Below are 17,273 nucleotides of genomic sequence, written 5' to 3'. Positions count from 1 at the left end.
TTTTCAATATTGTTAATGCTTTTATTATGTTTTTTTTTAATTTATCGAGATTTATTGTACACAATTTTTAACATTTTCTCTAATATACATACAATGTATGTATATTTGTTAAAATTATTATTATTATTAGTTTCTTTTTTCCAAATTATATACATTGCAATTTTATTTCGGTATGTGTGTACACACATACACACACAGTAAAATTATAATGTATATAATTTGGAAAAAAGCTAATAATAATAATAATTTTAACAAGTATTGATAAAATTATGTCAAAAACTTTAACTAAAATGAAGCATAATAGAGAAAAAGAGAAAGAGAGAGAGAAGGAAAAGAGAAAAAAAAAGAAAAAAAGAATGGGGGATGAAATATATGAATAAAAATATAAATTATAAATACATAAAAATATTTATTTCTTAGTATGGCACATATGAATATATAAAACCTATCACGCAAACACAATATATATATATATGTTATTATTGGTTTACTAAAGCCAATACAAAATTATCACTCTAACTTCATTTATAAAAATTACACGAAAGAAGTAAATAAATTGTATGAAATTGTAGTTTAGCTAGTGCTGATTAAGTTTTGAATATAATGTTTAAGAGAAAGTTTGGTAAAACAATATATCCGATAATGACAATAATTACATAACATAAAAAACATAAGATTTTTCCGCAACCAACAATAAAACCATTACAAAATGATTTTAAGTACATACAATTGAGAAAAAAGAACTACATCTAAAAATAAATGAAAGTTGTTTGTATAAGATGTTTTATTTTCGAAAAGATATTTTGAAAAAGTAGAAAATATATTAGTAAAATATTAGTTCTTTTTATGATATTGAATTTTAATCTTGTCTCTCAAATGTCCTGAATATTTCAATTTTCAGATATATTCTTTTCGAAAATAATACTTAGCATATACACATTTCTGCATATACTATCTATTTTTGCAAGCAGAATTACTGTTTTTTTTCTACATATATTATCTACGATATAAAAAAAAAGACTAATTACGCTAGCTACAAAATAAATAAATAATAAGAAATTATTTTCTAACCATGAGTAAATACATGTATACGCACTATCTCTCTAAACTTTTGTGTTTAAAGAGATAAGTACAATACTATGTTTAAAATAAATAAAATTCAAGTTTAAAAACCCAAAAATATATATATCTCATAGTAATTGATTATCTTAATTTTCCGCATATTTTACGTTATACACAAACATTGCAGTACGCATTATTTTTAAATTTTGAGTTTTTGTAGATAACCATGTATTACTATAAATTGCATATATTTACATTTAATATATACATGAAATATATTATAATATTTGTGTATATATGTGTACGTTTACAAATACAAATATAAAGTAAATATATATACACAATATATAACATTTTATATGCATGAATTAATACAAGCGCATAATATTTGTGTATAAATATATGTACACACAAATATTTTACTTTATATGTATTAATAATACATACATATACTGTTACGTGATAAGAATAATGCTTATTAATTACATATTTCAACAATATTTACATATTTTATAATAATATAATAATAATAATAATAATTAGATCAATTTGTGTGTGATTAAATTTCCAGAAAGTAGTTTTACAATATCAGTTTTTCCAATTAGTCCAATTTACAATTCGTCTTTATTGAATCTTACCCAATAAGTGCGTCTAAATTATGATTTTGCAGAATGATTACAATTTTTTTTTTCCGGAAAGCTCAAGAAGAAAGTAGAATAAATATTCGTCTCCTATTCGTAAGTCCAAGTCTTCATTATCTTCTTAATAATATAAAAGTAAAGCATAAAAAAAAAAAATTAAATTATTATGCCGGTCTACATGTGTAATACACCTGAAAGATATTCTACATTAAAATAAATGTTTTCACAAAAAGAGTATACAAATACAATAAATAAGAAAGTTTATTGCAGAACTACAAGAAATGAAGAATCAAAAAAATAGAAAAACTCAAAAAAGCTACAAAAAATATAGATACATATAAAATAAATAAATAAATAAATAAATAAACAAATTTATATATATATATATATAAATATATATAAAGTGCTTCAGAAAGAGAAAGAAAGATAAAGAACGGAGAGAAGAAAAAGGAAGATAAAGAAAAAAAAGGATGAGTAAAGAGATGATCAAAAATATAAAGTCCTATATAATTCTCGAAGAAAAGGAGTGCTAAAGTCCGGCTACACCATAAACAGGACGTCAACATGAGGCTGGATAAGGTTGAAGATATGACACGGAGTAAGGAGATATCCAGCAAAGTTTTGATGACTCTTTAAGAATCATGATTGCTCGGAATAAGGAAAAGGTGTAGCAGGAACTACAGCTCATCTCTTGATGTGCAGCGCCTACCTGCTGGCCCTCCAACAGCCAGACCGAGCGGATTGTAAGTCGATGATGCGGCTAGTACTGCTGAAGTGGTAAGTGAAGCCAGCGGACCGCTGCTAGGCCCGTTTCCAGGATTGATGGTGTTCATTGACGTAACGCTGTTTATATTCGACGATCCAATCGTGCTGGTGGTAGGAGCAGAAGATACCGCTTGCAGTAATCCCGCAAACATGCCGAAGGGATGTGGATGATGCGGCACGGTTTGAGGTGGCGGTGTCGGTGGCGTTGAAGCCACTGATGCTGGTGTAGACGAAGCACGGGGTGTTAAATCGAGCGGGGTGCCGGAAATTGGCGGACTGTTGCTTTTCTCGCTACCGTTGTATCGATGAAAGGACGCCGACTCAGATACGTTTGCCATCGTAGTCGCAGCCGTCGTCGAGATGGTTCTAACTTGGTTTTCCAAGGCCCCTAATGACGTTGAAAACATAGGAAGTGTCACATCTTTGTGTTCAGTCTCTTCATTTTCGTGATCTTCTTCCTCTTCACTACGTCTGTCGCGATCTCTCTCTTCGTCCACTCTGTGATCTTGTTCCTCATCTTCTTGATCCTCTGTTTCCTCGTTGAGATCCTCCACAAATCTCTGCCTATGTTGCTGCGATTCTTCTTTCATTTCCATGTCAATCTCATGCGATTGTTGTTCAATAGTTGGTTGCCTGGATGAAGGAAATCCTAAGGGAAAGCCTGCTCCAGTTGGATGTATCGGAAACCCTGGTGGCAAGAAAGACGCCAACGGATGAGGAGGATAACCAGGTGGAAATTCATTTACTTCCGCAGCTTGAATTTGTTCCGGACTGAGATCAGTAGGTTCCCCAGTATGAAGACGTATATGTTGTTGAAGTACAAGAGTATTCGCGAATTTCTTGTGACACACAGGACATTGATGTAATACCCGCAGTGGAGGCTTCGCTCTGTGCACTCCCATGTGAGTCTTCAAATTGCCCTTGGTGGTAAAGGCACGACCACAAATCTTACACTTAAAAGGACGTTCACCCGTGTGAGTGCGATAATGCATCAATAATGCGCTTTTGCAAGAAAGTACTCTGTGACAAACAATGCACTGATTAGGATCGCTCAACTTGTGTTCGATATTGTCAACCAGCTGCTGCAGCTTAGATGTCTCTGAAGTTTTTGTTATTTCAATCAGACTTTCCCAAGAATTGTCATTGCTACCTGGTCGAGGTAGCAAACTTGAATAGATTGCCGGATCTTTAGCTGGATCGATCATCTCATTTGTAGAAACAGCCGACGTCGATCCAGTAGTCGAAACAGAAGGAAGGTGAGGTATTTGATGAGCCGGAGTACCTGCAAACAGAATTCCGGCGAAAGACGTCTGAAGACTACCGCTACTCGCACTACTGCTGGCAGGAGATGCTCCTGGATACGCCACAATTTGTTGAGGTAAGCGACTGATCGTACCCCTGCTAGAAAGATTCTCCGGTTGTTCTTCCATTTCCTCGTCTGGTTCCATCTCTCCATCGCCTTCTAAACGTCCACTGATCTTACTGTCTATACTACAGTCTTCGTACGTTTGCGGTTGAGACGACGGATTTACTGAGGATTGAGGTGAACCGAGAAATCGCCTTGTTTGTTCCTCGAAGTCTTCGCTTTCTTCTTCCACAGGTTCTTCCGTTTCCTCAGGTTCTTTCTTCGGAGTTATTCGTTCAGCATTCTCTTGGCTCATCGGTCGTTGCTGGTACTGCTCCTGCTCGGGCGATCTCTGTTCATGTTTGATTTCTTCTCTTTGCTCGAGCTGCTTTTGCTGTTGTTGATGATTGTCGTGAAAGGAATGACGAGAATTTATAGTGACAGGGGAAGAAGGAGACGTCAAAGGGGCAGCTGTTACAGGTAATTGTTTACTAAGATTTTCCGGTATATCCTGATCGTCCCGATGATTAACAAGTGGGGATCGATAAAGAGGAGGCATACTGGGGGGCATGGTGAGGCTCAGTGGTAAGTGTGGTTGAGGCGGTAGGAAACTATGTGCTGCTGTCGGATGAAATGTGGGATGATGTGAGGAAGGTGGCGGCGGTGGCGGCGGCGGCGGAGACGGTCTATGCCCAGAAGCAATTTGCTGTAAAAGGGGCGGATGATATTTGTCTAGATGTTCTGGAACAGGATTTGGATTCATCTTTACGTGTGGAAACTTGGCCGTATGTCTCTGGAAGTGAACCTTCAGATTGCCCTTGGTGGTAAACCGGCTGCCGCAGACGTTGCACTTATAGGGTCGCTCACCTGTGTGGGATCGTATGTGGATTTGTAGCGCTGAGTCGCTACCGAAGACCTTGCCGCAGAAGCGGCATCGATGCTTGAAGAAAGGCTCGTTGCGGCTGCCGCTCGATTTCGAGTCGAAAGGAGAGAGTCGCGAACCCTTGCCGCTTCTGAACGCGAGCTCGTCAGCCAGATTGTTGGCCAGGAGACCTTGACTCGCGTTGTCCAATACTTCCTGGGCACGTTTTTGAAGCATCTCTAGAGTATTTGGCTCGTTGAGTGGCGGCGGATCGGTGTTTGTTATGATCGATGAGGCGAGGGAAGAACTTATGGAACAAAGTGGCATTTGATGCGAGAGCGGAACCTGACTACTAGTAGTCGTGACAGTCGTCGTGGCAGTGGTACTAGACGAAGGCAGGGGTAAATTCAAAGGAGAAGCGCTACTCGTGGAGGTTGACTGTTCTTGTGGCAAATTTGGCGTCAGCGGTGTTGGTGATGTCTGCTGATGATGACTCGGCGGCCGGGAAGAAGGAGGTGATGTAAGACTCGATAATGGTTTTGGTTGAATAATAGGTGATGAAATTTCTTTCGTATCTGGTGATTCCGTCGACGATGGCTGCGCTGATTGGCTGTGAGTGATAGACAGCTGTTGCTGAAGTTGGCTGATTAACTGTAATTGGAATACTTGTTGATGCTGTAAGGTGTACAGTGTACTATGCAGAAGTGCCAAATCTTGCAGCGCTGCTTCACTGTCGGTCCCGGCGAGAGCGGTGGCGGCAAACTGCGCAACTGCCACTTTCGTGTTTTGAAGAGCTTCGAGAGTGACGTGATTAGTTCCGGCGGGTGGGAATATCGCGGGAGGTGGACCGCTCTGGACAAAGTTATTGTTGTTTTCTGCGTCTTGTTTATGCCGAATATGTGAGGAAACCTCCTCGTCTTCATCCTGCTCATCCTGTTCGTCCACGCCTTCTTCTTCGTCCTCTTCCAGGGGCTCGTCAGCATCTTTGTCATCTTCATCGCTTTGATGAGATCTCGTCGCCGTGAGATCCACAGCCTCTTCACCACCTGCTCCTCCACCGCCACTCTCTTCGCCGTCCGTAAAATCATTTTCTTCTCTTCCTGCAACACAAAACGATAAAACTTCATCAATTATAAAGTCATTTTTTTCGATACTATAATAGACGATATTACTTCAAAAACATCGATAATGTGTCTTTAATAGATTTCTCGTGTATTTCGTCTAATGTAACAAATGTATGTTTCTCACATTACGCGCGAATATATGTACACACGTTAATAGTGACATTAAAATAAGAGCGTATATTATTCATATGCAAATTTCTAAAAATTTATTTAATGGATCCTGATTAATCAATTGCATCCTGATTGCTACTAATAACAAAGTTTTTGGAAAAGGGAAAGGGATGTTGTTGAATGTTTAACGTGCCTTTAGTCTCAATTGAGTTGACACTGTCTCTAAATAAATAAAAAAAAGTTGTTAAATCTATTCTAAGATTACTTACACGTTATCAACGATCTATTAAGTTCTCTCGTGGTTTTAAAAAAAAAGTTGAAAACTCAATTTACTAACCTGATAAATACTTTATATAACTATAATTTTGAACGCAATCTATCCCTCCATCGTCAAATATTGCTAGCTCGTTATTTCTGTTATTGATAATTTGTCCTTTTTTCTTTTTATTCCTTTCTATTAAGCAACAAAAAGAAGAGTGATAGATATATTAAAAGTTAAAAAATATAAAAAAAATATTAAATTTGAATATAAGTATAGAATTGATAAAATAACAATTAAGTTAGAGACGAATAATAGTTTGCAGTTTCAAACATGTCTTAAGTTCCTTTTTTATCACTCACATAAATGGTGATATTATCTCACACAAAATTACAAAATAGAAAAAAATATTTTTTGAAAAAATTATTGTTTCTATTAAAACCTCTTTCCGTTTAAAGTATTTCTTGCCTTGTATGCGACTTTTTTCTAATTTTAAATAATTAAAAAAGTTTTCGTAGGTGTAAAATAAATTGAAAAGATTTAAAATAAAAAATGTTTAGTTAACCAGAATAGTCAACTCTAACTTTTTATTAAGAAGTTAACAATGTTTTTAATTACTACAAAATGTAAACTAAATATATTTATCACACTACTTTGTAATTGCCTGCATAAATAACTTTTTCGTGTGGCCCACTTTAGTTTTAGCGGAGAAAGTATATCCCACTTTATAGTCTTCAATTCTTGCAAATCATTTTTCATTCTTGTCAGTTTGTGACACTATCAATAAACATACAATCAACATTTGTTTTAAAATTAAATATTAACACGTATATACGATATACGTGAAGGTATCACAGTTATAAATAATAATCACAGAAAACGCGAAAAAATATACGACGCGTAATTCCAGTAGGAATTTGAAAAAGTTTTTATTTTGCAATTGCACAATATATTGAGAAAAATTGTTTAGCGAATCTGATTAAATTACTAGGCCGATTATGCGTACTACTGATACATTCACGTAACGCTTTTTCTTTTCTCAGACTTAGTACGATTCTACACTGCTTGATGAATGCACGCGTGCTACTCTCGTCTTTCCACACTTGTACTATCCTGCGAAAAACCAAACTGAACTCCAGGCAAAGAATCAGTTCGGAAACGAAAGTACGATGAAACTACAGTCCAAGCCCAGGTTTCCCTCCCCTCTACTCCTAACGGCGCCGGCGGCTTTCTCTGTGTCCCACCACTCTGGGATATGCCAGAGTAAACTTCCACCACTACCGTCATCCTGCACCACGGTTATGACATGGAAGGCGGCGCGCTTCATAAATCAGGGGGAAAGGGGCGGCGCTTGCACGAGCCACTCACCGCCGAGTTATTAATTATTATCCAACGGCGTTGCGATAGCCTGTCGCCGTCTAGCTCGGTGTGTACCCTGGTATTACATTACCACCTCCATCATTTAACCCTCCAGATGTTCCACCAGCGAAATTTCGGATCCGATTTTGTTGCGTTGCTGCGCCAATAGAGTTTCAAACCATAGCCCCGCGCAATGGATATACGGTGTGATTACGACGATTAATCGCGCTCGCGAGTATCGGCTGATTGCGCTTCCGTATAACTTCGAACGATAACGCGCACGAATTAGACGCGATAACCGATGGTCGTTGATTTTCCGCGATTGGAAAAACCTGTGATGTTACAATACATGCAGACATCACAGGTCTCATCGTTTTTTTCCTAACTTACATAATAGATTAAACTCTGTATTAAACTATTTATTATTTTTAACTATAATATTTTAAAACATTATTCTATATTTAAAAAGCGCACATGAAGCAGAATTGCTTGTAATGCGTATTAGCCGCTTACATTATATCTTTTTTCAATTTTTTTCTTATTATTGAACATATATGAACAACACCTCTCGTGATAAAAATATAAAATGTAAAGTGTATAGTTGATTATACATATATACATATGCATGTTTGTTCAACAGAAACGATCTTTTTATTTTATTTAAAGGAGCACACTATGATACAGAAACTGAAGAAAAAACTACTTCTAGAAAAAACTAGACTTCCAAAAATTATTAATAAATTTAACGCACATCACCAAAAGTGAAATGTTTATTTATTTAAGAAACAAAACTATGTGCAAAATTGTGAATTATAAGTTTTAAAAATTATGAGAGCAACAATATTGGAAGCTAATAATAATAAATCATGTATCATGTACCATTGTTGCGTCATATTGCTTGAAAGTTATAGAAACATGGTTTTTTAAGAACCTTTGTCACAAATATGAATTTGTGTCAATATGATATCTATATTTCTTTTCTTCAAGCAAACAAAAAACTCAATAAATTAGAAATTTTCTATTGAGTAGCATTGGTTCCATCCGTTTGACTCCTATAGAGTTATGCATTGACCAGACCATTTTTACTACATTGACACACGTATACATATTATATATATATATACATATATATATGGACGTTTTTTCCGTATAAATCAAAAAAATAAATTTAAATAGCACACACAAAATCCCTTGTTAAGAACTAAGGACACCTTATTATAATATAAAAAATAGTTCGGAAGACATATGTCAACTCTATAGTATACAAAAATTCTTAAAGAACATCAAAATTCTTAAAGGAATTGTTACAGAAAAAGAACTTTATTATGATTGTACCGACAAACGTGATGTGAAATTTTTAATAGCTTTAGGTGCCATCTTTCCGTGACAGGTCAAAGTAATGTGTCGGTTGCGTCATAAAAAGAGGATGACAGTTTCTTCCAAAAATTCTTCTGATTTATTGATTTTTTTCTGAATGAATAATAGACAAAATTGGGCTTCAAAAATTCACACGAAGTATCAGAAAAACCAGTATGCTGCTTATGCTCAATATATTGCTAAAATTTTAACAATCTAACACCAAGTGTCGTACACAACTGTCTCTTACAAAAGATTAAGATTTAAATTTGATGTAAAAAATTTTAAAAAATTTTAGATTATGAATCTAACTTTTACAAAAGACTTATTTCCGAAACTATACATATTAAAAAGAACAGACTCTAGGTTTAAATTTATTTAATGACACAGACTTACTTGACCATTCTTATTTTACTTTTAATTTACTTGACAAACTAAAATCATCCGAATTTTAAACTTAACTGACTTATTCGTTTTACTATGTTGGTGGGGATTTCTGTATATATAATCTGTTGCCTCTTTCCTCTGTTCAGTATATGATCTTCGACTTCTGATTTGTGAGTTTATATCATAACGTTTTATATTGTTATTGTGAAATTTGTGCGGACTTTTTACTTACATTAATTTTTTCAGGAAGTCCAATATTACATCAAAATGGACTGTCATATGTAAGATTTATATATTTGTTACATCATTTTGTTATCCTCTCTGCGATATGGCGTTATTTTGTTTTTTATACTGAAGAGGGCTTAAGTAAGGGCCGAAACGTCTAATTTAATTACATTTATGTAAATTTTATATCTTATATTTTATTTTAATAAACTACAAGATCCTTTTTGTTGCTCGACAGAGACCGATATTTCAAGTATTATTTATTGTTAAATTTGATGTATTTTATTTTTTATAATTGTTGTTGTCGATCTCCTTATTATATCACTTACGTTGATAATAATAAGAAAATATTATAATATATTATATTGTTATCGTCGAGATAACACCGTTCTTGCGAAAAAAAAGCATAGATTTAATAGAGATAGGAATAGGACAACGGATCAAGTACAGAGACATTTATAGAATCTTTGAAAAATGTACTCAGGCTATTTTGTCTAAACTTGTTAGTTTTTGTTACGTTTCTCGACGATATACGATCACTGTTGCACTCAAGACCACCCCTTGTGCGATCTAGGCGAGTCAAATGCAAAAGGCTATAATTCTCGAATTCTTTGCTCTTGCTCAAATTCTTTCACATAAAACAGCGACCTGTGACAAATAACTATCGCATCCATAAAAAAAACATATGTGTTACATTTGCGACAATGTTTACGATAGATGAGCAACAAAAAAAGCGCTTGGTGCAAGTCAAAAGTAGATATTGTTGATATATTAAATATGAAAAAAAAATATATGTATATATACACACACAGCAGAAAAACAGATATGAAGAGACAAATATTGCTTGTGTTATTTTTTCAGTTATTGTTATGTGAGTATATGAAAAGTATTTATCATATCGATAAGAAAATACAATATATGGCTCTGCTGTGTTTACACTGTTTAACCGGTTCCGATCTTGTCCAAAGGGTGCATTATACACTCCAAATCCGGATTGGCGTTTGCGATGAAAGCTACGGATCATGTGTCGCTCGGATTAAAGGAATTCCTTTACCTGCGAGTGTCTCGTGCGAAGTGCAAGGTCGGGACTGTCGAGCAAAGGAGGTCGGTCGATAAGAGCCACCGACTGAAGAATCAGCAACGGTCGTTGCTCTTCTCTCGGTTTTGAGTATATAGAGCTGGTAGCGAGTCACCACGTCGAATCACAATCGGTACCGAATACGAAGAAGATCCTGTGACGGGGTCGCGAGACTCGTTTAAATAAGTTAACAGCGGCGAGAAAAGACGAGAAAACGGATCGGAGAAAGGAAGATGACGGAAGAAGGTGAGAGAGCTATGGAGCTGCGAAACAGAGAGAGATAGAAATTACGAAGATACCGAGAGAGCGAGACGGCGAAAGTAAAAAGGGATTGAAAACGAAGAGAGGAGAGAGAGAGAGAGAGAGAGAGAGAGGGAGAGAGAGAGAGAGAGAGAAGACAAGTCGAGGAAAATTGCACGTGGCGCCTTGTGATTGGCTCGCACCTGTCTTCTCGGACCGCCCTCCTTCAACCCCGATCGCGCGCGCGGCATGCCTACGTATCTAATACGCTTTCTTGCTCGTTGCATATAGTACGCGGTGTATCAGGCGAGTGTATGCAACACCGCACACTTTCTCACAGGTGTATAAGTATTGTGCGGCAAGGAGTTTGCGCTACGATGTAATGAACTACCACCACTACGGCCAACCACCACGACGGCTGATGCACTGTATATCTGCACCACACACACCATCATTGCCACCGTCGACGCTTTACTCCTACTCCCTCCACCACTAAAGAAGCTCACCGAGTCGTCGGTGAGGTAGGGGAGCCGGAACTAAGTGGGGGCGAGTTGCGGCGAAAGGTTCTCCCCGTCTCGGGTGAGGAAAGGACAGACGATAGTATATATTATACTTTTGTACAGAGTGGGTGCGCGCAGGAGGAGGCCACAGGGAAAGGGTGGTAGGCAGGCATAGCCGCGGTTACACGCGGTTAATCTATCTCTGGGTAGGCACTAAAGCGCAAGATGGAAGTCTCCTTCCATTGCGTTTGCCATATTTGCAACTGGAAATATATCTATCGTTTTAATCTCCCTCAATCGGCAGTTCAAAAGTTGTCCTTTTTATTATTTGTGATTCATAGGGCACAATCGTCGATCTTTCTAATAAATCAAAATTCTGTCTTTGCAGGACTGATTGATGGTTTTCGATCCACAGAGTATTGGATAGAAATAATTTACAAAGTTAGCACATATTTAAATTAATAATCGGTAATGTGTTGACTTGGTCCGAGCTTTGTTAGGAAGAAAACGGTCGGATCTCTCTGGCGGGGTCGCATCGGTCACGACCCTTGAAAAATCAAGAAAAAAAAAAGAGAAAGAGATCGTTCGACAAGCATGAAGTAATAAAGAACTGTCGGTGACCGGGGAACAAATGGCAAAGAACTTGTCGAAGAACCGAACCAGAGAAGACGGGAACTGGTGAACAAGCGGGGCTGCGGGGAAAGGAGAATGATGGAGGATACTTTCCAAGATCGTTCGGCGACCTGTTAAGTAACCTGCAGATTTACAGAATCCTATCTTATCGTCTGACCGGGCGCTGTACACCGTCCCGCCGCGCAACACTTAATTTTATCCCCTTCTGAATGAATAAAGAAGGGCGATCGATGCTCGCAAGAGCTGATTCTTGGTACAAGCTGGTATGTATTCCAATCTAGAAGTATTTTTGCGCCCCGTTCTCTCGCGTAGAGAGAATCCCGGCGGACAATAAAACGAAGGGTTGGAAAAAGGAGAACCGTATAGGCATGTCATACGCGAGGAGGGGGCCTTATCTCTGCTCTGGGCGGAATCATGATCGTTCCTCGCGGCGAAGTTAACCACGCGGCGATATATGTACATCCTTACACACCAATTCACGGTTACAATGCTGCGTGTGAGAGGGTTTTAATGTTACCGCCCAGGCATCGACGCCCGCCGGAAATTTATCGTTATTTGTAATCCCAGTCCCCACCTATCGTCGAACACTCGAGTTTCTTAACACTTTACGGTATGTGCCATCCCTCGTGTCATTTTTTTTCTATTTATTAATTCACACACATACACACTAATTCAGAGTTTTTTGGAATTTTTTTTAATATCTTGAATACTTTTTATTGTATATTGTATATATTGTAGTTTTTTTTAAATAATTAATATAACATTGCGATCTCAAAATGTATAAACTATTTGATCGTCATCTATCTGAAAAAAATGCAACATAAGGTAATGATATAAAATTTAAATAATGTTCCCGCTATTGTTAACGCGTCTCGAGATTCACGTATACGCGCGCGTGTGTGTGCGTGTGTGTGAACACTATATAGTGTGTTGCAGCGCCTGCAGTGCCGCTTATTAAGAAGTGCCCCTGGCGGGCTCGATTCTTTTTTATGACATGGCTTTTATGACAACAACCGCGAACCGTGCCATAATAATCGTAATAATCATCACGGCAATAACGAAGGAGAAGATGGTAGGATATAAGGAAGCGTGGAAAGAGGAGAGAATAAAGCGCGAACGTTAGAAAGAGAAAGAAGAAGCGCGAGAGAAAGAGAGAAAAATGCCGAAGGCATTTGCGTTAACTACACCGGCCGATGTGCTTGCGTGATGCGTGCGAATATTATAGTCATGCCGCGATTTACTCTCGTTACGGCGGATTATTATTTAAATGCTCTAGGCAATATGTGCTCTCGCAATGTGCTCGTTGTTTTATATTTTGTTCTTCTTCAAACGAGCTTGCGAGCTTTGAAATATTTGGAAAATTAAGAAAAATTGACACGTACGATTTATGATAGAAAGATAAACATAATTTTATTGTATACACAAGATTTTAATTTCGTCACACAGTTTATCTTTAATTTACACTCTCGACACGTGTCGTGAGATATTCAAGATAAGTTTTTTTCGATAAACGCTTCGAGTATGATATATTGCGCACGTAGTAATTTTGAAACGCTCCGTCCGCATAAAGAATTAATTTTAAAAAATCTGAATTTAAAACGGTGTTTTTTTTTCAAAGCAAATTTTCTAAATAATCCAATATATTTCTCTGTCACAATTCTCGTCAAGTTTGTTTTATTGAGTTTTAAAGAATTATATCCGTGTGATTATACCGATTTATTTGTGAAATTCTATCATGCGATTCTAAATATACGCTTTAAAAATCTAGTTAAATATATCTTGAGTTGAATTTGTGCGATAGCAACAATAACGCGCGCACGTATATGTCAATCTACTCCTATCAATGACACATGACAATACGATTCATTAACCGTATAACGAGACTCGTTCGTTAATAATAAACTCTCCTGATTCGCATAAAGAAAATATTTGCTTATATACGACGTTTTTATCGTTTTTTAGTTTTTGTTATTTGAAAACGAAATATATATATTATATACCGCATCATCTGGTGAACGACGTAATAGTAAGAATGAACCTCAGACAGAGAGTTAAAGTACATATGTTGGCGATGTGGCGTATTAGTCATGCCAGTTGCTGGCGCACACATATAGATGCGTTTAAATCGTTTAGTTAACTTCTTCTTCGTCCGCGACACGCTGAGATCCTAAGAAAAAGAAGAGAAAGAATGCGTAGTAGGTATACATGCCACGCAATGGCAGCACGTGAACATTGTTCTGAACGCAATTTAAACGGCGTTTGACCAGTCAATCTGGCGGCACTAATGCAGTACCAGTCCAATATCCCCGTAGGTATAATAAAGTATCTAACCTAAGTAATAGAGCAAATTGAGAAAACCACAATAAAAAAAGTATTTTATAGTAGATTTTTTTTAATAGTAGAAATCAAAAATAATTACGTAGTCAAATAATTATGTTTAAAGCTCGCATTCTTACGGTAATCATTACTACAAAAAGCTCTAGTAATAATAATCTTAATAAACTAAGTAAAATCATAAAACAAAGCCCCCCCAAGTATGTATACGTATTTAAGTATTTAAAGTATAGTTATGTGTAAAAAGAATAATTCTCTCTTTCTTTCTCTCAATACATTAAATATTACATTATATTAAATATTGCGTGAATCTCTGTACGTTGGTTCTCTTCCGAATTACGGAAATTCGGAAGAAACACTGGAGAAGTTGAAATCTTCATAACTCGAATTATTATCTGTTCCCTTTGAGATTTTTGAGGTAAAGAGTCTCAACTGTACGTGCACGAGAGACTTTTTCTTTCTTTTTCTCTCTTTCTCTCTCTCTCTCTATCTCTCCCTTTCTAATTTTTCTTTTCCCTTTCTCACACTTCTTTGTTCGTCCGTTCCTCCGTACCGTTCTTCCAGTTCTTCGAAATAATCAAATTCACGCTACATGATTTTACTGCGATGTATGATAATTAAGAGCCGTTAAGATAGTTAGGTTGCCGTCTGCTCGCGATATCGAAGGTCGGTTTGATCATTTTATTAGTCGCGTAGTGTAGATGTGTGGGAGTAAACTGGTATAACCGAGAATCTCGTGAATTATTGCCGCTCGCAATTTCATCAACGGACGTAAAATCAATCCAGCAAAATGCGACGACCGTATCTGATCGTATAGATTGCGATAAATTTATTGTCACTGAGGCGACTTATTTTGACATAAAATATTATTTTCCAGGTTTTGTATGTGTGATGTACGTAATATATTTTGTAACACGTACTACAGTGTTCGTTACTAAACTATCAAGTATATTTATTTATAATTATATATAAGTCAGATATTTTTTCCGCTAAAGCGAAGGCTATAGTTATAAATATATGCAAATATACATGAATTATTTATTTATGTACAAGAAATACGCAATAATAATATTTTTATATTTATATATACACATACAAATATACAGATATGTAATCTCATACCTACTATATGTTGCGCATTTCTTGTACATAAATAAATAATTTCATAACAAGAACATATAAAACTGGCTGTCGTATTAAATGTTTCACATTTGTGTGCGCGCAGCCAAATAAACTATTTATAAAGAGTTCGCTAGAGCTGGAAATAAATCTCTACGATGACATGTTTCTCTTGAAAGTTGATTTGCAGAAACTGTGTTAGTTACATTTCGACGTCTTCTCACATGTCGTGCGTGCACGAGGTAATTATTTATAAAAATTGATCACATCACAATAACAGTCGCGTTATTCACCTCCGCTACTGGCAAAAAGGCCAATCATAAAACTTTAAGTGTTTTGTAAATGATATCCTATTAAACTAATGCCTAACCGTGTGTGCATATATGTATGTCGAAAATAACGTAGCTTCTCCGCAAAAGACCGACAAGCAAACAACAGAAGAATTAAGCTTCCCACGGAAAAACGGTTGAAAAACCAACTTAACTGACATATAGTCGAAGCGTTAATCGTCGCTCATTGTGCGTTGCCAAATAAACGCTTAAAACTTGGCCAGGAATAAATCTCTCTGATGACCATATATATAGAGCCCATCCCCCTATGCGTTCACGTTCGGTCAGTTGGCGCGTATGCACACACATATACGCACGCGCGTACATATACAGAATACTCTACTCGATATATGTGTACATACACACACACATAAGTATATATATAAAATAGAGGCAACGAAACGCGTGGGCGTTGATTATTGCTGGCAAAAAGGAGGGGGTGGAGCAGAAAAAGCACAGAAGTATCGGCGACGCGGGATGCATTATCCCATTTTCCTGAGGGTTATAAAATATTCCACGCGTGGACCCCGCAGGTACCGGGGAACGCAGCACGATCACGGCAGGGGTGAGTGAACGAGCACTGGAATAATGGGGAGTAATGGTGAAAAGCCCGAAGGACTTTATCAATGGGAATTGGCGAGCGTGCGTCCTTCTAATAGGCACGGGCGCCCTCAATGATGCTGGACAATGCAGTAGAAGAGCCGATGGTCAGTCGATCTCGTTTCTCTCTTACTTCCTCCTTTTCTCTCTACCTCACTCTCTCTCTCTCTCTCTTTTTCTCCTTCTCTCTTTCTCTTGTTCTCCTTCTCTCTCCTTGTTATTGCTCTGTTTGGTGGTTTCTCTCTTTCTCGATGGTCAGCAAGCGCGCAAGCCTCTCACGCATATGCAGCTGCCCAGAAAGTGCAGACACCCCCGCAGCTGTGTGTCGTTTTCTCTTACTTACACTATCTCTTTCTCTCGCACTGGTTTGCTTTTCTTCGATGGCTCTTCGTCTGTTTCCCTCTTTCTTTCTCTCGTTCGGTCTTTTTTTCTCTTCCTGGCCAACTGACCAGCAGACTGTCGCCCACGCTTCTGTAGTCGACACAATACTGGAGCATTGGTTATCTGCCTGTTATACGTGTTGTTCTCGCGACATTCGCTCGGCCATTCCGCGTTGGCAGTCGAGGGGCATTGTATTTGGTATAAGTAAAATTTAATTTTAATGCCATGTCCAGCTTTTATGATGCGTCAGGCCAATGTTACACACGACATTGTATTTTATATCTCAATATGTTCCAAAATTCTTAATATATCTTGAAGAAAAAAAATATAACAGAATTCGTGGTGAAATTCCAAGTTTCTAATCTTCTCCTTATCTTACGAGAATATTAGAATCAAACGCACAGATCTGTCCAATAGATTTAATTTTGCACGAGTTTTCAGTTTTAGTAAGTTCTAATAGATTTTAAAAGTTTAGCTTTTAGTTTTTAGAAATCCAAATCGACAAATCTTTGATTTTGTTGTTTGCTTGGTATGAGAGAAAGAGAAAAACAAATACTCGAGTC

At 37.0% G+C, this 17,273-nt stretch overlaps 1 protein-coding gene across 4 annotated transcripts in view; it reads right to left on the bottom strand.

Annotated features, from left to right (window-relative positions):
- The window catches only part of LOC109853329 (homeotic protein spalt-major-like), a 55,575-nt gene that overhangs the window by 4,883 nt on the left and 33,419 nt on the right, over positions 1 to 17,273 (bottom strand). For all 4 annotated transcript variants that reach the window (XM_020425312.1, XM_020425313.1, XM_020425315.1 and 1 more), the window contains exon 2: positions 2,413 to 5,775. In XM_020425312.1, the coding sequence (XP_020280901.1) occupies positions 2,413 to 5,775 (3,363 nt within the window). The remainder of the gene's footprint in view (positions 1 to 2,412; positions 5,776 to 17,273) is intronic.

The sequence above is a fragment of the Pseudomyrmex gracilis genome, unplaced genomic scaffold, assembly GCF_002006095.1.
Source record: "Pseudomyrmex gracilis isolate BER0280 unplaced genomic scaffold, ASM200609v1 scaffold_46, whole genome shotgun sequence".
Taxonomy (NCBI): Eukaryota; Metazoa; Arthropoda; class Insecta; order Hymenoptera; family Formicidae; genus Pseudomyrmex; species Pseudomyrmex gracilis.
The sequence above is the reverse complement of the archived record's forward strand: the minus strand, read 5'-3'. Positions and strand labels throughout refer to the sequence as shown.